At 35.1% G+C, this 25,435-nt stretch overlaps 1 protein-coding gene across 1 annotated transcript in view; it reads right to left on the reverse strand.

The window, feature by feature from the left end:
* Positions 1 to 25,435, reverse strand: part of LOC149790457 (electroneutral sodium bicarbonate exchanger 1-like) — a 179,242-nt gene that overhangs the window by 84,380 nt on the left and 69,427 nt on the right. The window contains exon 6 of the mRNA XM_089972516.1: positions 20,174 to 20,392. Within this exon, the coding sequence (XP_089828642.1) occupies positions 20,174 to 20,392 (219 nt within the window). The remainder of the gene's footprint in view (positions 1 to 20,173; positions 20,393 to 25,435) is intronic.

Genomic DNA, 25,435 nt, shown 5'->3' on the forward strand with positions numbered 1-25,435 from the left:
AATAAAGAACAGAAGTCCAAGGATAGATCCTTGTGGTACACCACAATTATTATTTTTACTTTCAGAAAGTGGACCATTTAAAGATACTTTTTGCACTCTATCGGTTAAGTAAGAAGTAAACCCATTTAGGGAGTTTGCAAGTCGTTGATAAACAAAAAAACAGAGGTCTGAGGATAGAGCCCTGTGGTGCTCCACCATTAATATTTTTACTCTGAGAAAGTCCATCATTTAAAGATACTTTTTGCATTCTATTGATTAAGTATGAAGTAAATCAGTTTAGGGAGTTTTCACTGCATTGATAGATTTTTTTGCATTTCAAGCATGATTTCATGGTCTACAAGATCAAAAGCTTTACAAATATCAACCGTAATAGAGCCTACCATTTCTCCTTGATCTAATGCTTTCAGCCATTTATCAATCAACGATACAAGTGCAGTTTCACAGGAGTGATTCTTTCGAAAGCCAGACTGATTATATGAATAAGATCGTAAGTGTTCAAACAGTTGAGAAAAGAATCATGTACATGTTTCTCTAGTAATTTGGAGACACAAGGAAGGATAGAGATGGGTCTGTAGTTATTTACATCATCATTTGTTGCTGCTTTATGCAATGGTGTAACCTTGGCAGTTTTTTATGTTTGTGGATATGTATTATACCAAATACTTTCATTGCAAATGAAAGCTATACTCTTTACTAGTTCAGGGGTAGCTACCTTTAGTAGCCTTGGTCCAATCATATCAAGTCCTGTAGCTTTACAATCATTCATTTTTTGAATATATTTCAACACAAATTCAGGAATTTCGAACTTTATATTGTTTGGGAGTTTTTTTAGCACAAGAAGTTTGGAGTTCCAGATAATCAGATGAATGAGGATGATTTTTTTTAGTAGTTTAGGGGATGGTTTTTTTGTAATTTAGTAAACAGTGATAGTTTTCTGTGTACCATATATCCTAACTTATATGTCAAGTCCAACTTCAAACAACCCAGACCCTTATCTGCCATCACATAATATGCTTGTGGATCAGAATCCATGTTGTTTGTTTTTCTGACTGCTCCTAACAAACTGCACAGGCCAAGATATGCAGGTGCCACTATGCAACAGCAGACTGCAGTTGGACTCTACTCAGAAGGAAGTATGTATGTATATATGTATTTAACTGCATAATTCATCATAATATTTCCATAGTAGAGTCACTGTTCCTTGCATCTTTAAAATCCAGATTTGTAAAAAAGAAAAAAGTGTTCCTTATGAAAAATAATGAATTCACTGTAACCTGTAATAGAATATATTGCGTATAAATACTGTGTTATCCATGCCGAGTACATAAACAACTGCAAAACAGTAGGAACCCAAATCTGGATCAATGTCTTGGGTCTATGCTGTTTGCAACTGGGCATTCATTACAGTATTTCTCTCATGATAAGACCAGGGGACCAGTCTTTCAAATTTGTCAAAAAGTAGTGGGTGAGCTTATCATCAAAGATATCCAAAGATAATATTTATATAATATAGTACCTTCTCCTGTGTACATGGGTACAGACAACTAATTTATTTCCTGAAGACAATAACTGTAATATTTTGTAAAATTACAATATTCCTGTGGTAAAATGCAAAATTATGCATATATCCTATGCATGATGTATTCAAAAGTTAACTTTCGGACTTAGAAAATCATATGCTGCACAGATCGTTTTACTGAACAAAAATACATTGTTGGTGACCAGGATTAAAATTCAGCTGGAGAAATCTCCTCATTTACAGCCAGGAGTATCTGTATAGTAACAGTAATAAAATGAAAACTATATACATTTCAAGTTGACAATTACATAAAATTCACCTGTATGTAGGTTTTTCAGGATTTAAAAAAAATCATATTTGAAATCTTGGTTATCATTTTCAGCTAATCTGAAGACTTCATTCTTGTAAGAAGGTTATTTAATATTTGACCACACAGGCTGGCTCCAGTGCTCACAGAATAATTAGTTGTATGTGACCACATGTTTGGTTATGCAATAACAGACTTCCAAGGGATTTTTCTAGGTGAATGTAAAAAAAAAAAGGCCTGGGCCCATCAGTTCTGGTGAATTTGGCAACATTTTCAGGAGAACTCTGCATTACATTCCATCAGGGGCCTATTTTAAATTAGAGTTTAGTTTAGCCCCTTGCAAATCCCTAAAAAAATCCCTCTGAACTTTTAGTGCGCATTTTTGTCTCAATATATGGACGACTATTACAGGAAACCCTCCTATAACATACTTTTTTAAAACACAAATTTGGATATACCAGTCCAAGACACTACTCAAAACAGTAAGCAAATTAACAAGAGGCCCAAGTGGGTGTGAAGCTGCTCACCTAGCTCACTGCTGAACCCCAGGCAAGGCCAGGGCACATTCTCCCACCCCAAAATGCCAGTATACCTCTAAACTGAAAAAGATTCCTATATCCTAATTTTAGGATGGGGGTGGTATGAGGTACATAAAATGTCTGCCTGATAGCTCAACCAAGGATTAACTACAAAAGCAGTTGGCCACAAAATCTAGGTCAGAAGGATGTTTTCTGTCAAAATATATCCAGTCTTGTTGTCTGCATATGTTATGAAAAAAAAATATTTCAATGTTTCTCCCATTTTTATATATCTGATCACACCCCAGCATCTTTTGTCCAATACTGACAGGTTCCAATGACAAGATACTTTGTCAACACAAAGTTCTAAAATGGTCTTTCTGCCTTTATGAATCACAGACATAACTGACGACTGAATGGCATAATTTGTATAAATCTGAAAGGCACTCAAGCCTGAACATTTTCTGTCAGTTTTCATCAATTTCTGTTAAGTGCTTACATAGAAAATGTTGTTCATGGTTTTTCTATTTTGAGTAACAGCAGGCATATTGGTATCAGTTGTACCATTCTGAAAGACCTTCATACCTGGACACTTTCTGTCAAGTGTGGTCAAATTATATTTAGTGGTTTTGGTGAAGTCAGGTTTGTCTATTTTTAGTAATAGTGGCCATATTGTATGGATGATTAAAATCATTTGGACAAATTCAAAAGATCTTCAAGCCATAATGCTTTTTGTCAAGTTTGGTCAAAGTCTTTCCAGCAGCATGGAAGAAGTAGTCACTTAAAGGTTTTTCATATTTTTATTACCTGTGGCTGCATTTTATAACAAATCAGAATAATCTGTACTAATATGAACTGTCTTCATGCCTTGATGCTGTCAAAGTTGTTCAGTGGTTTTGTACAAAAAATTTCATTTAAACATTGAACTAGCTTTAGAAACGCAATATTGGCATAATCTGCAGAAGTTTAAAAGTTATACATGTCAGAATATGCTGTATCGAGTTTGGTTTCAATTTGGTCAGATTTGTGATAAGTTCAAAACAGCAACTGTTGTTGGATGACAGGTTTTCTGCTTTCAGTACCTGTTGCCATATTTTAAGGCACATCAGAATCTTCTGTAAAGGTCTTCAGTTTTGGAGACAAAGTCATTAAAAAGTTCGGCTATTTCTAGTAATGGTGGCCATATTTGTCTGTAGATCGGCATCATTTGTAAAAGCTTAATAGGACTTTATGCCAGTATACTCTGTCTCAAGTTTGGTCCATGCCAGGTTTGGTTCAAATTGGGATTGCAGTTTTCCAGAAATTAACAGCAATTCTTAAACACTGGACACCAGATGATGTAAAGCCATACAAAAACCTCACTTGCATAAAGACCAGGTGAGCTAAACATAATTTAAAGATAATAAATTAATGTTTTTACAAAACAATGACTAATTTTCTATGATAATTCTTTTTTTTATAAACTGGAAAGTAGTAAAACTACTATTATTATATATTTGACTGGCTTTTTGTTTAATTTCCCACCACCCTCCTCCCACCTGTCCCAACATTTGTATGTGGTTTCATAAAATTTTTGATCATTCTTGCTACACTGTGCTTCGATACATTAAAACTGTCAGCAGTTATTGACTCTACCTCGTTATAGTGGGGTCTCCAAGTAATATTTATCACATGACATCACTGACATTTGCTTCTTAATTCTGATATCTCACACAATAAATATCTTGTTATCATGACACAAAAGCAAAATCTTACATTCAAAGATGTCTAAAGGTGATTAAAAACATCAACATTTTTGGTCAATTCTGATAGAAGAAGCAAGTTTTGTCAAGTGACAATACAAAGTTGTATTTGTGCTCATTTCATACCACAATAACAAGAATTTTAATGTTATTTTTGCAAAAGCTCAAAAACTGAGAAATTATTAAAGACTTTATGAACACTGGACATGAAACGAGCACCCATATGAGAAACTATATAAATAAAACAACCCCATGTGAGATTAGTGAAATTATTCTTTCAAGTTTATACCTGAACCAAATGTCTTACAAAAATGAAGAACAGGTGAAAGCAGCTTCTGCAAGAAAAATTATGAACTTTTCTTTCTGAAAAATGCCATTTTCGTCAACAATCTGTCATGTAAAAATAATTTTCAACACGAGAACTGTCAACAGCATATTATTCACCTACCTCTGGTGTTTAACGTTAACGGCAATAAAATGGTAGGGTTGACACTGGAGATTATTGTCTAATGTTTCTCAATGACCTCAACATTTGACAAGATAAGAGGTCCAGAGCTAAACTTGCTGTTCAGAAAACATTATTTTCTTATCCAACTTATCACGGCCAAAACCTCGGATTACTCAAACGTATAATCGATACATCGGCCTTTTCACTACCAAAAGTTTAAGCCATCCACCAAATTTGATCAAGGAACTTAACTCTAGAACTGAAAAATGGTAACATGTAATGTTTTTGATGGAATACTTGAGCACTTGATACAACATTTATTAAAATGTTAATGTTTAAGGAAAAGATGACAGCGTGAGTAGACGGCAAAGTTAATGTGGCAAAACTCCAAAGCAAAAATTTTATCAGTCACTTTACCACTATTACTGCATCAAGTACAGTCTTTTTTTTCTTTCTTTTTTCTTTTTTCCTTTCAAATTCAGTTTTTCCCAGCTTCAGAGGGCTGAGGAGTACTGTATCCCCAGCCCTTGGGATTCTAGATGCAACGTTTAATGCTGTTGTGCTGAAAACCATTTATATTCTTTCAGTCTTGTCCTTTAACCTTTTGACCTTCACTGGCAATATTTAGTAACTGAAGATGGTGGCAACTCTAGTTTTTATATGTAAAATGAAATTGGCAACAGATGGACACACAAACAATGAATGGATGGACAACATAATTATATAATACACTCTGCTTTAAGCTGGTCATTTAAAAAAGTATTCAAATCGTTATGTTTCACTGAGATTGTGAAAAAGTCAACTTATATAACTAAAATTTCACATTTTCATGTACAACTAACTGACCATACAATTTCTTTTTCTTCAAAAAACTGAATTATATGGCTCTTTTTGTGACTGAAAAGACAAAAGCTGAAAGAAAGAAATAGGTGACATGGATGTACATATTGGGTTTAACAGTACATCAGCAGCAACCTGCTTATATAATATAAAGTTATATTACCAGAATGCAATGGTGAAAGCAAAAGAATAAAAACCCACTTGATAAGCATAAACATTTTAGTCCTACAAGATCAAAGATACATGGTAAAAATGTTGAAATCTTTAAAACGTACATAAAATAATACAAAAGGTAAAGGTAAATCATCCTTACAAATACAGGGTCAAAATTGGTTATATAAACTGTTATACATTTAAATGTCCCAAACATTTTCTGTTTAGTACACAATCATAATGCTTCTACACGTACAAAAAATCTCCACATCTCATTAGTGGAAGTCGATACACTCGACAAGAGTGTGTGCTACTGCCAGTGGACTCTGATAAGATGTCTACTTTGCTTGGTGTAGACTCTTCATGGGGTATGCATGGGTGAGGTATGTTCATCTAAATGTACTTAACACAGTATCATCTCATCTCTGCAGTTTGTTTTGTATGGATGCTGCCACTTTCCAAAAATTTATTTGAAGAGTTTTCATTCAAAACTTTTTACTAAGTACATGAAACAATGATCTGTATAATATACAGAGTTCCTATATGCAACCATCCATTCAAAAAACATGTCTGCTTGGCTGCTTTGGGCAATTTTTCTGTGTTTCATTATGCTTTTTTTATATTGATAGGCAACAGGGCTTTCCTTATCAGCCGAGAACCGAGTGATTTACGTGGCTACTTTTACTTTATACCCAGCTACTTTTTAAAAAGCAACCTATCTCCATTGGGGGAGGTCTCCCAAAACCCCCTGCCTATTTTGGCACCTCAACCTTCCACTTTAAATCTAATGGAAGGCCTTGAGGCAGTCAACAGTGCTGAAAAATTCGTTCCAAATTGTTACAGCAAGATTCTGAATACTGTCAGGCACCTGTGTGGAAAAAGAACTCAAAAAATCCAAAAAGATGATACAATTTTGTTTTGCAAGAGGCAGGATATGGACCGAAATGTTAATAAAATAGATAATGGTTTAACTGAATCATTAGTACTTGCAGGGAGTATATGGGTTTGTAAACCTCCACAGGAAAATAAATGATAATGAAAAAACAAGGAAGCATATTATTATTTCTTGTTGAATCTTCATAATATTAGGCATAATCAGTGTGATTTTTTATATAAATTTTACAAAACAGATTCATCATATGAACCAATACAGTAACTTTAAACCATACATTCACAATGCAGGTGCATTGCCTAAATTCTTGCCTAAATCCTAGCAAAGATGCATAACATGGGTTACTGAAATTATCTACAAACAAGAGGTCCAAGGGGACCAGAAATCACTCACCAGATTAACGTCTGCCTAATAGCCAAATGCAGAAGCTGCTGGCCATGAAATCTGGCTCAAAAGGACACTTTCTTTCTAAATATTTTCCAAATCTGTTCATTGCATGCATCATGAAAATCATGATTTCAAGGTTTATCCATTTTTTTGGTGTCCTACTTTATGACACATACTTCAATACTGAAAAGCCTTTATTCTTTATACAGAGCTGGTACAACAAAAAGTGCTGTACTGTCGTATTCTGTGCTATTTTGGAATGTACCACAGTATGTACCATGGTATACCACAATTATATTAGGACCCATCAATTCAATATTCTGGAGCAGGGGATTGACGCATTTTTTGTTAATTTCCATCTGTCAATAGCTAGAAATAAATATCTTGCTCTTAATTATAGCAAAATAAAAATATGAATTATCATCAGATAAAAGAAAATATTTCAGCTCAATAAAAAATCACAGCTCCCTCCCACCACAAAAAAATTAAATGTCCAGCCCCTTACAGTAGTTGAATTTGCTATGTGTATGTTAATTGTTATATACAAGTTGCAATCTAAAACCTGTTAACTCAAGTTGGATGAATAAGCATACACTATAGAAGATATTGTGAAATATGAAAGACATTGTGCTGACATTGAGAGCTTGCCATAAAAACTGGAAAAATTGGAAGTGTTGATACTGAAGCCTACAATTTTCTAGCTATACTACTGATATAATAGGCAGGGAAACTTTGAGTGGGATGCCTACAACTGGGCAAGATATCAGATCGGGCCAGTACAAATAAAACACTGAGAAGATATTTAGTGGCCTTGATAAATTACATTAAGATGAGACAGAAAACAAAGGGTGCTCCTGAAAATCATACAATAATTCAGTCTTAAAAAGGTATCCATATACTTAATACATTCAAATACACTAGTAAATAACCAAAATTTGACATGTTTTGGGGTTGTTCTTTTTTTTTTTTAAAATCCAAAATTTGGGCAGTTCTGTTTTAGCAGGGTTTTCTAAGTAGTTCATTTTTTTTTTTTTTTTTAGTAACAATATTCATATTTCAATGCAGATCCCTATGATCTGTACAAATGTGAAAACCCTTCATGCCAGAATGTTGTCCATCAAATTTGGATAAAATTATGCGGTTTTATTAGACTTGATAAACTTTGAATAATTTATTCATATATTCAGTACAGATGACACTCAATTTATGCTAAAGATGAGGCTATGGCATCAATCAAAAGTAATTTTCCCATAGGATACTTGTAAATTAAAGCTCTTCTAAGGCAATTTGTATCTCCAAATTTTCAAGTCATATTTATTTATGAATTTCAAACAGATTAATATCTACTCACATAAGCTGAACGCAAGTCACAACACATGGTGTCAGCAATGCATAAATACGAACACTGTGGTGCAAACTGAACGATATTTCTTCATTATGAATGGCGTTAGAATGAAAGGCCATAAATCAATTTGATGTATAGCAAGTGTCACCAGTAATGGTAGCCTTACTTAATGGAGAATGGGCTAATTTGTATGAATTGAAAGCTCTTCATGCCAGAATGCCAAATTTAGGTAAGCATTTTCTATTTTTAATATTCCGCTGCTATACATATGATGGTAGAATAGCATCCTTTTGTATAAATGTGAAAGGCCTTTATGCGTATATGCTTTGTGTCAATATAGTGCATTGGTTAAAATTCTACTGGGCAATTTGTGAGAAGCTGTTTCAAGGTTTTTCTATATTTACAATGATGGTGGTCATATATGATGACAAATTGGTATCATCTGTATTAAGCTGAAAGCACTTCATGCAAGGACGATTTCTGTCAAACATGATCGGATTCTGTGGAAAGTTGCTGACAATAATCTTTTTAAAAATGAATTTCTATTTTTAGTAATGGCAACCATACCTGATGGTGATTGGTTTCATTGGGATAAATCTGAAACTACTTTATGCTTGGAGGCTTAATATAACTCCAGGATAAATTCCATTCTTAAGGTTTTTTTAGAATCATCATTTAAAGACTTTTCTATTTTTACTAATGGCTATATCTGACAATGGATCAGCATCATTCATGCCAATTTTACAGTTCTTTATAACAAGATACTTTTCTATTAAATCTGGCTATATTATGTTGAATAATTGTTTTGGAAGAAGTCATAAAGTTTTTATTTTTATAATGACAACCACACTTGTAAAAACTTGGCAGACTTGCTGCCAAGTTTGGCTGAAACTGATCATGTGGTTTTTCTCAAGAGCAATTGATGATGGATACTTGTGTGTTGTTTGTTTTGTTGACTTAACACCATTTTTCGTGTACATGATAGGCTATATATTACAGCCAGTATAACTGGTGGAGGAAGAACTTGATAAAACCCTCTAAAAGAACCAATGATCCAAATGAATCTACTGGCAAGCTTTCTCATGTAGGGATCCCTGCTGATGGATGCACATCATATAATGCTGGGGCACACTGAAAGCTTGCTTGGCTTTATAGTCTAGTGAACTAAAAATATTGAAAATAAACTACTGTTTCATGCTTCATAATGACAAGAAAAACCCCTTGAATTTCAGTCTTTAGCTACAATGAATATTTCATGTAATTAATTAACATTGTTCATATATATATATATATATATATATATATATATATATATATATATATATATATATATATATATATATATAGATAGATAGATAGATAGAGATATATAGATAGATAGATATTGATTCAGTATCTAGGCAAAACAGTGTCTTAAACTTCTTTAACTGGCAGACAAGGGATTTTTCCTCCTGTTGGCAGCACTATGTCCACAGATTAAAATAATTATTATTGGGTAATTTTAATTCACTCATACTGAAATGTTCTATAGCTGAAAAACAAAAAGCGTGACTATTAAAATGCATGGCAGTATTATCTATGTCCAATGATATTTAGACAGCATTCTCTTGACTTTACAGAATTTACAAACTGACCTACATATAAATAGCAAATCAGGAACAAAAGTATCAAACAATAGATATGCAGGTTTATCCCAAAGAATGGGAAGATGGTGAATTTCACCATCTGTTTTGCCATGTGTCACAGCTGTTCATTTAAAAAACTAATGTTTCAGATAAAAATGCCCCAGGAACACCTGAAAGTGCACCATTTTGGCATATTTCAATTTTTCTGGGGAAGCTTGTCAGGACACCCCTAGCAAACTTGCTCACTAGCATAGCTGCCTGTTTTTCATGAACAGCCACCTGTTAGGAATTGGGATGTGTACATCCCTAAAAACTTTACAATTTTTACAATTTTGTACTGGTGTAAACTTTACCTTTGAAATTTGGAGAGAAAAAGGTTATTTAATTCTTTTTGGCTTAAAAGTAATTCAATAACATCTGTAATCTGCCAATGCTATCTTCTGCAATAAAACATCAAGATGTACACCATCTAAAGAATGCATTGGACAACTACTGCTATGAAAATAAAAAGCTCATTCTGAATTCAAACTTCAAATTTGGTCTAATGTTGCAAAATGATTGGATGATTTTCTGGTAGCTACGGTTACTACCTGTTCCCAAGAAGGAGCTTCCTGTACCAGGTTCATCTGAAAAAAAACATACAAGTACACACACACATCACAGAACAGTTAACAACATATAGTACCAGGTCCATAGATGCCAGTATAGTGGGTTAGATTAAACAGATATTCTCTACCAGTAAAGTCTCCTCGCTTCCCACCAGTGCCATTAGACTCTCTACTTCCTCCCCACTTCCAATATCACCTTTATATCCCTGCCATCTCCCCTTCTTATCAACATTGCCTTTAGACATTCTGCTCCCCCCCCCCCCAACTTATCAACACTGCCTAAAGACCCACAACTCCCTCACATATCCCAACAGTGTCTTCAGACCCTCCACGCATTTTCACACTTACCAATAGAGCCTTAAGACTTTCCACTCCCTCCAGGTTCCACACTTCTGAACAGAGCCTGTAGACCCTCTACTCCCTCCCAACATCCCAACATTGTCTCTAGATCCTCTAAATCCTCCCCACTTCCAAACAATGCCTTTAGACCCTCTACTCCTTCTGCACTTCCAAACCGTGCCTTTAGACCTGCCCACTTACCAATAGTGTCTTTGGACCCTCAACTCCCTGCCCACTTCCAAATAGTGTCTTTGGACCCTCAACTCCCTGCCCACTTCCCAACAGTGCCTTTAGACCCTTTACTTCCTGCCCACTTCCCAACAGTGTCTTTGGACCCTCTACATCCTTCCCAACAGCGCCTTTGGGCTGTCTACTCCCTACCCACATACTAACAGTGCCTTTGGACCCTCTACTCCCTGTCCACTTTCAAACAGTGCCTTTAGACCCTCTACTTCCTGCACACTTCCCAACAGTGTCTTTGCACCCTCTACTCATTGCCCACTTCCAAACAGTGCCTTTAGACAGTCTACTCCCTGCCCACTTACCAAAAGTGTCTTTGGACTCTTTAGTTCCAGCCCACTTACTAACAGTGCCTTTAGACCTACATACTCCTCGCTTGACAACAGCGCCCTTAGACCCTCTACTCCCTGCCCACTTCCAAACAGTGCCTTTGGACCCTCTACTCCCTGCCGACTTCCCAACATTGCCTTTAGACCCTCTAATCCCTGCCCGCTTCCCAAGAGTGTCTTTGGACTCTCTATTGCCTGCCCACTTCCAAACAGTGCCTTTAGACCCTCTAGATCCTCCCCACTTCCAAACAGTGCTTTCAGACCCACTACTCCTATCATACTTCCAAACAATACCTTTAGACCCTCTACTTCCTCCCATTTACCAACAGTGTCTTTGGACCCTCTACTCCCTCCCCACTTCCAAACAGTGTCTTTGGACCGTCTACTTCCAGCCCACTTCCCAACAGCGCCTTTAGACCCTCCACTCCCTGCCCACTTCCAAACAGTGCCTTTGGACCCTCTACTCCCTGCCCACTTCCCAACAACATCTTTGGACCCTCTAATCCCTGCCCACTTCCCAACAGTGTCTTTGGACCCTCTACTCCCTCCCCACTTCCAAACAGTGGTTGGAGGCTCTACCCTCTCCCCACTTCCAAACAGTGTCTTAAGACCCTCTACTATGTCCCCACTTACTAATAGTGTCTTTGGACACTCTAGTCCCTCCCTACTTACAAACAGTCTTGGGATCAAAGTTTAAATTCATCATATTTATATTATTTATCTTCCTGCTACAACTCCATAAAGTTTGATTACAAAAATAAAATAACTAATGTCCACTAATCTAAATTTTATACTGTTTACTCCTGTCCCCAAACTAGGACACCTGGGCAGGGGGCCAAATATAATATCCCATTGTGCACTTTTTGAAGAACTAATTTACAAACTTTGCTACATTTGGTTATTGTCCACTCAGCTGTTCAGGATATCTAGTTATGGACAGACAGACAGATGGACAGACAGATGGATGGATGTGCAGACATTATAATAATATCCCAAAAGCTACAATTATGGATTAAGATACAATGGATTATAAAAACAAAAAGAAAGGAAAGAAATTCTACATACCACTGACAACAAAAACATTAAACAAACACGTATTTGCCAATCATCACTTTGATATCACAAATAAATTTATTGCTTCCTACCAAATTCTTGTTGTGACAGGCCTGAGCATATTTAAACATGTATTTGCCAATCATCACCTTTGATATCACAAATAAATTTATTGTTTCCTACCAAATTCTTGTTGTGACAGGCCTGAGCATATTTATACACATATAAGAAAATTCTTCTTCCTTTATTATAAGGCCATATAATGTCATCTATTTTGGAGGAAAATGAATGAGAACTTGTATGTACACATAAATTGGGGAAAAAAACTGGAAAACATAATATATATGAAACTGAATACACTTTAAATGTGTGTGTGTGTGTGTAATTAAGAAAGATTTTTAATGTAGCTTTAACAATTTTTCAGTCATATCGCTACGATGTCTGCAGTGTGACAGTTTATAGTGATGTCTAGCACTGGGGCATCATGTTCAGACATGCAGCATCATATCTAACCCAGTCTCATTATCCTGACACCAGGCTGACCAGTCCTAACACTAACCTCTTAAAGCACTTTAAATGCCTTTTAAAATCTATATCATGAGGGAATAATTGCATATATTTTACACAACTTAAATTAAAATGTTTAACAATTAACACCAAATGTCTTAATATGGCACAATGATTTACATGAGACAAACTACAACAAGAGTTCATTTTGTGTCATTGTTCTGCAACAAATTTAATAAACATTTGATCACACTGCTAGTTTACAATTTAAATCAAAATTTTTCTAATGAAATTTGGAGCAAAAAATCAGATTGACAAGCAACTTTTGTTGAGGTATTGTTGCTGTTAACTGGTTCCCTCCAATAACTAATCGGAATACCTCTGTCCTTTCAGCCAAGAGAAGCATGATTCTCTTATTAAGTCCTTCATTATAACAAACATATTTTTTTAAGTTCATAAAAATTCATAAAAATTACACATTTTTCAAACAACAGATCCTACAAATTGCAACTTTCTTTTTAGTTTATATGTAACCTTTGAAGTTTGATCCTAATCTGCCGTCTGAAACTAACCCATTTCAAGAAAATGTTCATGACCTTAAGGAACTGATAATTATTAATAATTCTCTTAAGCACATAGCACAACCTTTACCTAAGCAATTTACACTATTTTGTCAAGTATATATTGTATAACTCATCGCCCACCCACTCCCAAAATAACAAAATAAACTATGAAAAGTTTAATTGTATAATTAAAATGTAATGCCAATTTTCCAGTCCTCTCTACTTTCATTTTATATCATCACATTTATTTAATTATATGAAGTGTATATTGTGAATACTTTCATTTTATATCATCACATTTATTTAATTGTACAGATTGAATACTTTCATTTTATATCATCACATTAATCAATTGTACAAAGTGTATAAAGTTAATACTTTCATTTTATATCGTCACGTTCATTTAATTGTATAGACTGAATACTTTCATTTAATATCATCCCATTCATTTAATTATATGGAGTGTATATCGTGAATACTTTCATTTCTTATCATCACATTTATTTAATTGTACAGATTGAATACTTTCATTTCTTATCATCACATTTATTTAATTGTACAGATTGAATACTTTCATTTCTTATCATCACATTTATTTAATTGTACAGATTGAATACTTTCATTTCATATCACCACATTTATTTAATTGTACAGATTGAATACTTTCATTTCTTATCATCACATTTATTTAATTGTACAGATTGAATACTTTCATTTCATATCACCACATTTATTTCATTGTACAGATTGAATACTTTCATTTCTTATCATCACATTTATTTAATTGTACAGATTGAATACTTTCATTTCATATCACCACATTTATTTCATTGTACGGATTGAATATTTTCATTTCATATCATCACATTTATTTAATTGTACAGATTGAATACTTTCATTTCATATCATCACATTAATCAATTGTACAAAGTGTATAAAGTTACTAATTTCATTTTATATCATACATTAATCAATTGTACAAAAGTGTATAAAGTTAATACTTTCATTAAAATCTTCAAATTAATCAATTGTACAAAGTGTATAAAGTTAATACTTTCATTTATATCATCATATTTACCTGTACAAAGTGTATATAGATAATACTTTCATTTCATATCACATTTATTTAACCGTACAAAGTGAATATAGCAAATACTTTCATACTATCACATTTACTTAACTGTACAAAGTGTATATAGTGAATACTTTCATTTCATATCATCACCTTCATTTAACTGTATTGATGGAACACTTTCATTTCATACTATTACATTTTTTAATTATATGAAGTGTATATAGTGAATATTTTAATTTCATACCATCACATTTAATTCTATGAAGTTAATATAGTGAATACTTTCACATCATCATTTATATTAAGTATATGCAATGTATCCTTTCATTTCATACCACATTTATTTAATTATATGAAGTGCATATAGTGAATACTTTCATTTATATCATAACATTTAACTGTATATATTGAATAATTTCATTTATATCCTCACATTCATTTAATTGTACAAAGGGTATACATGTATAGTGAATACTTTCATTTATATCATAGTTATACAAAGTGTATATAGAGAATACTTTAATTCCATATCATCACATTTAATTCTATGAAGTGTAAATAGTGAATCCTTTCATATCATCACATTTATATTAAATATATATAGTGAATCCTTTCATTTCATATCATCACATTTATGTAGGAAGTGTATATAGAGAATACTTTCATATCATATCATCACATTTATGTAGGAAGTGTATATAGAGAATACTTTCATTTCATATCATCACATTTATGTAGGAAGTGTATATAGAGAATACTTTCATATCATCACATTTATGTAGGAAGTGTATATAGAGAATACTTTCATTTCATATCATCACAATTATATTAAACATATATAGAGAATACTTTCATATCATCACATTTATATTAAACGTATATAGAGAATACTTTCATTTCATATCATCACATTTATGTAGGAAGTGTATAATGAGAATACTTTCATGCTACTAAGAATATTTATTTTCTTATCAAGCGAAAGGCATAACATTCAAATGTGTATTTGAATTCCACCTTACTATCACCCTGTGTCATGTAAGTACATGTGAATTTTCTCTTTACTAGTCAAGGGTCACTAATCCACTTCATATCACATCAACCCTTGGCAAATACCTAGACAAAACAATGTTTTGAACATGTGGCCACTTGTGATGCAAGACTCACTTCATGTATCAAGCTAAATCAACTGACCAATTCATTAAGTTTATCAGAAATGTCAAACATGGTATTCAATATCATGATTTCTATGTTGTCCAAATGCCTTAACACAAAAGAAAACTTGTGTGGATTGGCTTGAACGGGAAAAACTTGTAAGCAACACATGCTGTTGTCTATGGAGGCTATGATGAGTATTCCCTCTTTCTAAGTAAACAGCAATCTGATTGGATCAATTTCTTTCCGATGCAACCAATCAGATAGCAGAGTGGTCAATACTGTTTCAGCTGGCTGCATAAAGAAAGAGTCAACATGGAACAAAGCAGATATATCCATGTTCCTAAACTAGTGAAGATGGTTTATTTTCAACTTCCATATACTGTTTATAAAAACACATACATGTTGTATAATAATGTGTGAAAATTAAGCATTAAAACAAGTATTATACCAGGAGATATATGGTATTTCAATGTCGTTTGAACATGAATGGATTGGGATGAACAGGGGTAACATGTAAGACTAAATGCCCTTCCAAAAACTGTGGATGCCTTTAAAAATACATCATATAAAAAGCAAAGCAATCCTGTGAAATCAGCTGTACCAATAAAATTCATTTAAAAAAACATTAAATCTATTCAAACCATAATGGTAAAGCAAGAAATATATAAAAAAAGAGCCTTCCATTTAAACAGGAAAAACAAATATATATATATCAAACATAGAAAGCAAGTATGAATTTGTGTGTATGTGTGTGTATGTGTGTGTGTGTGTGTGTGATAGTAGGGGTGTACCAAACAAATAACAGAAAATGCATAAATTAATCAATCTAAAACATAGCATCAAATTGGCATAAGAAATACTTTCATCTGAATATAAGTACACATCAGATTTCATGAGTGTATATGAGGTAGGTTCTAAGTTTATTAGGGCATAACAAATGAATTGAAAATAGAAAAGTTACTCAAATGCAAATTAGGTCATGCTGACCTAATTTTTATTGTGGCTAAGTTACTTTCTTCAAGACATAAATGTATAACAATATTGATGCATGTACCTGAAATATAGTTTAAGATATTAAGAGTGTAACAACTTGCTTAAAAAAACATATTCAAGCATAAAAATTGGGTCTCAGTGACACTGGATTTACAGATATACAGATGTAAAGACACATAGAGGATACTAAAATGACCACTATATTGAATTCCTACCAAGGCAGGCACAACAATAAAATCTGACTTACCAGGGTTGGAAAAATCAAAAATGGGCTACTTGCCCAAAATCAAGATTTTCAAAAAACTTGCCAATATTCTGGTTTTTCCTTTGTATTCTGGTCATGAAACATAAATTTAACTGATGAGCATAACTTATAGCTTAAACTAGGCCGCCAAACAAGTGTTTTCTCCAACCCTGCTGCTGTGTTGCTTCATATGCAAAAAAAAACCATAATAAATGCATGAAATACAGAAGAATAAATCACCTGAGTCACATATATGATTAAGTTGCTGAGTTTCCTTATGACCTTTGCAGTAAGGAAAAGAAAGGAATAATGTTGATATTACTTTATCAAATAGTTGGTACACTTTTCCTATAATATGTGCAGTTTCATATATTTTATATCGAAACGTGTTACATATCACTTTATGTGATTCTGATTGGTCCAAATAAGCCCAAAAAGTTATTGTGCAGTACTCTTTGAAATGATTGGCTGTGATTGTGGGAAAAGCCTGCCTTCTCAAATTTGTTTTCATTGAACATTTTGGTGGTCAGTGTTCAACTTGAGTAACAAAAAGGAACTGGGAATAAATAGTCTCATCTGTCTGCCAATTTATCCCCACAAGGGCCTCTGATGACATGTATAACGTATCATTATATGGAAATATGTGCATAACCCAAAGACAAGAAGAACAAGAAAAACTGATAGCGGGGGTGTGGGGTGGGGTGGAGGGGGCAGTATCTGTTCCAAATCAAATACTGCAGATATTCCATGACAAACACATTACAGTAGATATGGGAATTATTGCATCCAGTAGTACTCCTTTCACATGAAATATGCAACAATGTAATGTTTATTTGTGAAAGTGAAACTAGGGTAAACATGAATCATTTACTGTACTCCAACTGGTACTGATCAAACAATGTGAAATCACAAGCATTGGACATTCTGTATTGGAAACTGATTTTGTCTATGTAAAATGTTCTGTTCATTCAGAAGGATACTTGTTTTTTTATTTATTTATAGTTTGTAAAAAAAAATTATCATTTAATGCTAGTTTCAACTTTGTTTGAGACTATTTTTTACACAAATGAAAGGTGCATCATCTGTCAGAATAAATAAAATTAGTCATTCTTCTTTCAATCTAAATAATTTCCAATGAATTAAAAACTATGTGATAAAAACAATCTTAAATGGGTAATGATTTAATACAAAATTTATTAAACTTGTTGAATAATGCCCAGCTTTTGTTCACCAAGATTTGCAGAAGCTGTACATTATTCAACTTGTTTAATAAATTCAATATTAAATCATTACCCATTTGAGATCCTCTATAAATCTTTCAAATGGTGTTTGAAGAAAGGATTTTAAAAAATGATTTGACTCAGTTTTATTAAAAAAATTCATAACTGCTATAACCATGAAGTGTAAAACTCTAAAAGAAAATTATCCTTTTGTGAAAACAAGACACCTAATAACTGATGAAGACAATCATTTTTTCTAAAACCATATAATTTAAACACTCAAAAACATAATTAATTCAGTATCTTTTTTTCTGTTGTTGACATGGAATGTATTTTTTGTAAAACAATATAATTTAAATGCTCAAAAATATAATTAATTCAGTATTTTTTTTCTTCTGTTGTTGACATGGAATGCATTTTTTGGTGAATACATAATACACCCTGGAGGCTTAAAAAATGTGAGCATCATGTCTTTTTTTTACTGTAGGCACCCCAACTGAAAATAAACAAAGCTTTGAGCAAATACTCTGTAATGATGATATTGTGTACACTTAGGGTCTATACTCACTTATAAGTACCACTATAAACAACAGACCCTGATCTAGTATCACATGTGCTGGCAGATCAGGGTCTGTGTTGTTTTCTCTACTGATTATTAACTACTAATAAAATGCATAGACCCAGATTGGCACTGCACAATGCACCCATACATGCCAACCCCTGGCAAGGGAAAAGTGTAATCCAAGTGGACAAAAAGAGTAATCCAAGCAGAAAAAGAGTAATCCATATATAACATGATAAAATTTAATAAGCATATGTACAAAATGATTTATCTGTCCCTCTGGACTTTTAGCATCAATTACTGCTTTAAGTTTTTGTATATAACACTTTGAGCTTTGAAAAGCAATAGACTCTCATACTACATTTCAAAACAGTTTGTACCAATAGAGCACTAAGTGCTGGGGGATCTGAATTCAGTTTTATTTTTGTTAACAATACTGAACAATCTCTCACAGTCAGCATTAGAATGGTAAAGAACCAATAATCTTTTCATAACCTGACAAAGAAGAGGAAATTTATATCTTCCAGTTATTGGGTCTTTTAGCTGGGAAATAAGATGGAAGAAAATCAACTCTGTCCGCATGAAGTATATTGTCAAGTAGAGTGTCAACCTGATACTTCTGGAGTTCTCCTTCTAATTTATCAACAGCTTAACCTAAAAGAAAAACTATTAATGAAATGATTATTCACCAATACCCATACAAACAAGTAAATAACACACAATTTACATATATACTGCGTCCTGAGAAACCTTGTGTATGTTGAATTCACACAACAGGAATCCATCCATCAATGGGGAGATGAATCTTCATCCCAGTTGATTCCTGCTTGCAAACCCGTGCTGTGAATTCCCATATACATGTATATGTAAATGACGTGCATCGTGGGGTGTATTTTTTTTCTTGGGTGTCAATATTACGTAAATGCAAGACATGGGCAAATCAAATACACGTAAATCAAGAGTTTACTATAAGTAACTTCTTCCTTGATAGTTTAGGATTCAATACATAATTTCCTGTAATAGCAAATTTTCTAAATCTATATATAAAACAATTCTATACTTCTCCATTAAATTGCCAATGCAGCAATTACCATAAATTTTTTAAACATTTGGGGGATGCCATCTTTGAACAGAGAATCCTATCAAAAGGACATTACTAACAAAAATTTTATGTCTGGAATGGACTTAACTTCAGGCACTGGTGAGCACTGGAGAAATATGATAAATCTGTCATGCCAAATAGTCGTACCTGATCTCCAAAATAAAGTGCAATTAGGCAATAAGAACAAGATTGAGCATAATATTAAATCTGGGCTGGAAAATATATAACTTTTTCTACTTTCCGTGACATAACATCCTTGTGTAACTGAATCAAAAACAAGATTTTACCTGCCCAGGAAACAAGATTGTTTTCCAAAGCTACAAAATGATACAATTTTCAAGACAAAGAAGAATAAAGTTACACATCAAAAGCATTGAAAATGAGTAAAAATGAAATTGAAATCTTACTGTGATGGCCATGATGATGAATACGTGGCTCAGAATACTTCTTGCCTATGTCTGCTAATGAACGTATAAGAGGCAGATGAAGTTTACTGGAACTTTCATGATTATGTCGATGATGGGGTTCATTCTGGTGCTGATGTCGTAGAAGCATCATGCTACAGACTCTCTCTTTCAAATCATCTTCAAGCTGTTTATTAGCCACCATGTTATCCAAAGTTAAATCTACAATAAATATCACTTGAATTTCAGACAATGCCAGCAAAAAGTATGTGTAGTTTCCAATGCATTGTTTAAAATTTTGCTGTATATATATATATATACACACACACACACACACACACACACACAGAGCTCTATGCACTTCAAAGTAAGTACTGGACTAATCCAGTTTGATTAGCTGTACAAATCAATTTTGGGAGAGAAAAATGGGGGGGGGGTGAGTTAGGGTCAACAACAGCAAACGGATGGTCAGCCAGCTAGAAACCCATATATCTGGGAGTTATCCAATGTTATAGCTTCATAAAGTAAATATCTGTATTTCATAGCATGTTATCCAAAGTTAGTCTATAGTAAATATCATACCACATTATCGAAAGTTATATCTACAAGAAATAAATATCACTTGAATGACACTGAATTTCATACCCTGTTATCCCATGTTATATCTATAAAAAAATATGTATCACTTGAACAGCAATGAATTTCATAATGTGTTATCTAAAGCTATATCTACATGAATATTGCTTCAATGGCACTGAATTTCATACCATATTATCCAATGTTACATCTACAAGAAATATATAACACTTGAAAATAACATCGAATTTCATACCATGTTATGTAATGTTATATCTATAAGAAATATATATTACTTTAATAGCATTGAATTCATAACACATGATACAAAACTATATCTACAAGAAATTAATATCACTTCAATGGCACTGAATTTCATACCATGTTATCCAATGTTAGATCTCGATGATATACAAAAATGCTCCCAGGATTCTATCATACGGGGGAACTTCCCCCTTGCAATAAAAATAAGGGGGAGTAGAACAGAAATATGTTGTTGGAGGAAACATTATTGTTCAATATTTACATAACATTTCACTATCTCTCGTTTTACCTGATCCACTCTGTAAGACCCCTACTGAAATCAAAATCTTTAAAAGATATTAGCTCTAGCTGAATAAGCATTAATCTGCTGACTGTTTCTGAGCTTGATCATTTTTTTTTATCTGTGTATGAAAATTTTTCTGTACTGGGAAACCCCTTTTACAGCTACTTGTCTGAAGGGGCATATACATAGCTAATTTAGCCAGCTGGAACAAGTTTGAAAACTGTCGGCTGTTATGTACAATTTTCCACAGCTCAAAGGTGTTGTCTTTGGATACTTCTGTTCCGAAAAAAGATTTTTCACTAACACAAGCTTTGGCCAAGTTTAACTTTCCTGAATTTGCATTCTACTGGATACGCCAGATTTACTGTTCCATAATGTTGAATAGCCTGTATTAATTTAAATCCATTAATGCCATAGTCTACTTGTAGTGAGAAGATCATGTCTACAGTTGACCGGCTGGCTCGGAAGCCACACTGGGACTCTGGGTAAACCCAATAAACCCTGACAGAAAATCTAAAATCTGAAGACGGAGTCCCTAAGGTGATCTAACATTAACTTCAATGTCATTCCGGCAACTCCAGCAATACCACTGGTGCCAAGATGTATCAGCATTTGTCGTTCCCTTGGGTCCACCAGCTGCATGGAGATGGGGTGGGGGATCTGCTGCATGGGCAACAGCTGATTCTCCATACCACCCTGCCCAGGCTTCGTAGCTTCACTGGGGAGGATACTCCAGCATTGTCATAAGGTGTTGTTACAACACGGGAAGTAGCAGTTTACCAATTATAAGTCAAAGCTCGATGGCATATAACTTGGCGCCAGGGGTTACTTCAAATAGTGGACGAGATCACAATGTCTCTCTGGACAGCTACCACCTGCCTCAAGCTGGGCAGCCCCCAGCCAGTAAAGTACTTCCCACCGTGGCCTGCCTGCTTCACTGGGTGCGTAAAGCTTAGATAACCATCTCGACAAGTGGGCTACAAACTCTGCACCAGGCCAGACTCAAAGAAGAAAAACGAATACTCCAGCTCTTCTTTTCGCAAGTGGAGCATCAGGACCATGTGTTCTGGATTCACTGCTGACATCTTCAGCGTGTACACCCCAACCCTCCCTCTGCTCCACTCATAAGGAGAAAGACAAGTTCTATGAGGCTCTGGATCAGGCAATATTCAGTATCCCCAACAATGAAGACCTCTACTTACTAGGAGACTTCAATGCTAGAGTGGGAGCTCACCACGAGGCCTGGTCCTCCTGTCTCAGCTTTTACGGAAGGGGCAAGATCAATATGAATGGTCAGTGACTGCTGGAGATGTGTTGCTTCAACAGCTTAAGTGTGACCAACACTTTCTTCAAATGCAAGGAGATCCACCAGGTGTCATGGAGACACCCACATTCCTGCCACTGGCACCAGCTAGACCTCGTCATCGCCAGACGTGTGGAACTCCTCACAAGCAGATACCACAGTGCCGACTGTGACATGGACCATTCCCTTGTGGTCAGCAAGGCGTGAAGAATACCAAAGAAGCTGCACCATGCCAAGAGGAAGGGTCGCTCATGCATCAACACCTGCTGTGCAAGCAACCCAGAGAAGACACAGCAGTTCGTCAGTAAACTGCAGGAAGCTCTCACCAAAGTGACACCTGATGACACCATCGACTCCAATTAGTCCCACCTCCCTGATGCTGTGCTGTGTACAATTCAGCCATCACTGCTTATGGGAATGAGTGCAAAAATGCCCACTAGTACGAGGGCAACTGGAAGAGATGGAGCCCGTGACTAAGGCAAAGAGTAAAGACCTCCTGGCATACAAGGCTGCATCTAGCCCTAGTACACTACAAGCCCTCAGGACTGCCAGGAACAATGCCCAGCAGACAGCCTGCTGCTGCCCCCAACACCTATTGGCTGAACCTCTGCACCAGTATACAGACAGCTGCCGACACCAGGGATGCAAAAGGCATGTACAAGGGTATCATGAAGGTGACAGCCACCCCCCTTCCAGTCCAAGATGGGCATCACAGACCAGGGGAAACAGCTGCAGTTATGGGTTGAGCACTAGCTCGAGCTGTATGCAACCCAAAACATCGTCACTGATACTGCCCTGGATGCCCTTCCAGACATACCAGTCATGGACGAACTAGGCACACCACCAACCGTGGAAGAGCTCGGAAAAGCCATTGACTGCCTTGCCTGTAGGAAGGCTCCTGGAAGTGATGGCATTCCACCTGAAGTCCTCAAGAGCGGGATCAGCACTGCTCCAGCCCCTGCACATACTCCTCTGCCTCTGTTGGAAACAGGGACACATCCCCCAGGACATGTGTGATGCCAACATCATCACTTTGTACAAGAACAAAGGAGACCATAGCAACAACTGCAACAACTACCATTGCATCTCCTTCCTCATCATCATCAGAAATGCTTTTGCCCATGTCACCTTGGCGCGCTTGCAGACCCAAGCCTCCCGCATCTACCCAGAATTAATATATTACTAGTACCAATATTAATACCCCTACTTCATTAAGGCTCTAACATTGTAGCTAAAAATTTACATTTTGTATTCTTACAACACTGGTGTCACAACTAAGTAAACATGATGACCCAACCCAGACACAGATCTGTATTCTTACAACACTGGTGTCACAACTAAGTAAACATGATGACCCCAGGGCAGGACCAATGCAAGTCTGCACTGGATGAAACATCACTCTGGATATACACTGCCATCAGCATGCCCCACTCAAAAAAAATACCTCAAACTCCATGAAATGGTACCTCGGGTGGTCACTCACATCGTCTGCCAATTACAATGGCCCTTCCCACTGGTCTTGCACATCAGAATATAGTAAAATATTCAGTTAATTTTCTTGTTCTCTGCCTGCTATAAGGAGGTCACAAAAGCTCACAATAAAATCTGTATCTGACCTTTAAGACCGAGCAATGAAGTTACTGGGCAATTATTGAAAGTAATTTAGTTTCATGGTCCTCACTCAGAGGGTGTTGATGCATGAATAAAACAAGGGGGTTAACCAAAATAAATTTATCAGTGACCATTGAAGATAAAACCTTGACTGTGCTACAAGAGATATCATCAAACTAAGAAGCACAAGTATATCATAGTTCACCTTTGTACCTCAAACTACATTTAATGATACAAAGCAGAAACAAAAGAAACCTAAAAAAATACTAACCTGTTGACCTGTGCCCTTGAACATGAGGACAGGACCCCAAATAAGGAGTGCTATACATCTTCTATTGACAATATATAAGCATACCTAGTTTAATCAGCTCTCAAGATATAAACCAGAAGGAAAGATTTAATAATAATAATAATAATAATAATAACAATAATAATAATAATAATAATAATAATAATAATAATAATAATATCATTATTGATATGATTTTAAAGTGGTAACACAATCACCTGAAGAAATAGGACCCTCACACAAATGATGTTGTTGTTCTAGGGTTTAATGCCATTTTCAGCACAATATAGGCTATATATAGCGGCCAGTATAACTGGTGGAGGAAGAACCCTGGAAAACCCAGGGAAGAACCACCAACCCACGAGAAGCTACTGGCAGGCTTTCCCACGTACCCATGCTAGCCGAGCCTTGGACTTGAACCCACACAAACAGAGGTGAGATGGCAGTGATCCGGAATGGTGAGCGCTTTGGACCACTCAGCCACTCGGGGCCCCCTCACACAAATGAATATATATATATATACATATAAAGACATATACAAACACACATGCATTCATATACATAGCAGCATGCATGTACAACAATATTTTTACAATGTAGCCTTTCTCTAATCCATACATATGAAACCACATAATCCATATACATGTAATATGCAATTCAAAGCAAACATGTATCAAAATTCTAAGCCATTACCTGACCCTGAAGATAGGAACCCCAATTTGTCACGTGACATACCTTTTAATGATGATACATAAATACGCTATGTTTTATCCTTTAATCTCAAACAGCTGTATGGTTGTATCACAGAAAGGAAAAGTATGACAGAACTGACACTACTGAGCCCTGAACTTCAAGACAGCACTCCAAATGTACACACTGTTTGAAGAAAGGCTGCAGACATTAGAATGTGTGCACTAAATTAAGAGTGTGATGTGTCTG

This window comes from Sinohyriopsis cumingii, chromosome 10, assembly GCF_028554795.1.
Source record: "Sinohyriopsis cumingii isolate HCF-2022 chromosome 10, ASM2855479v2, whole genome shotgun sequence".
Lineage (NCBI taxonomy): Eukaryota > Metazoa > Mollusca > Bivalvia > Unionida > Unionidae > Sinohyriopsis > Sinohyriopsis cumingii.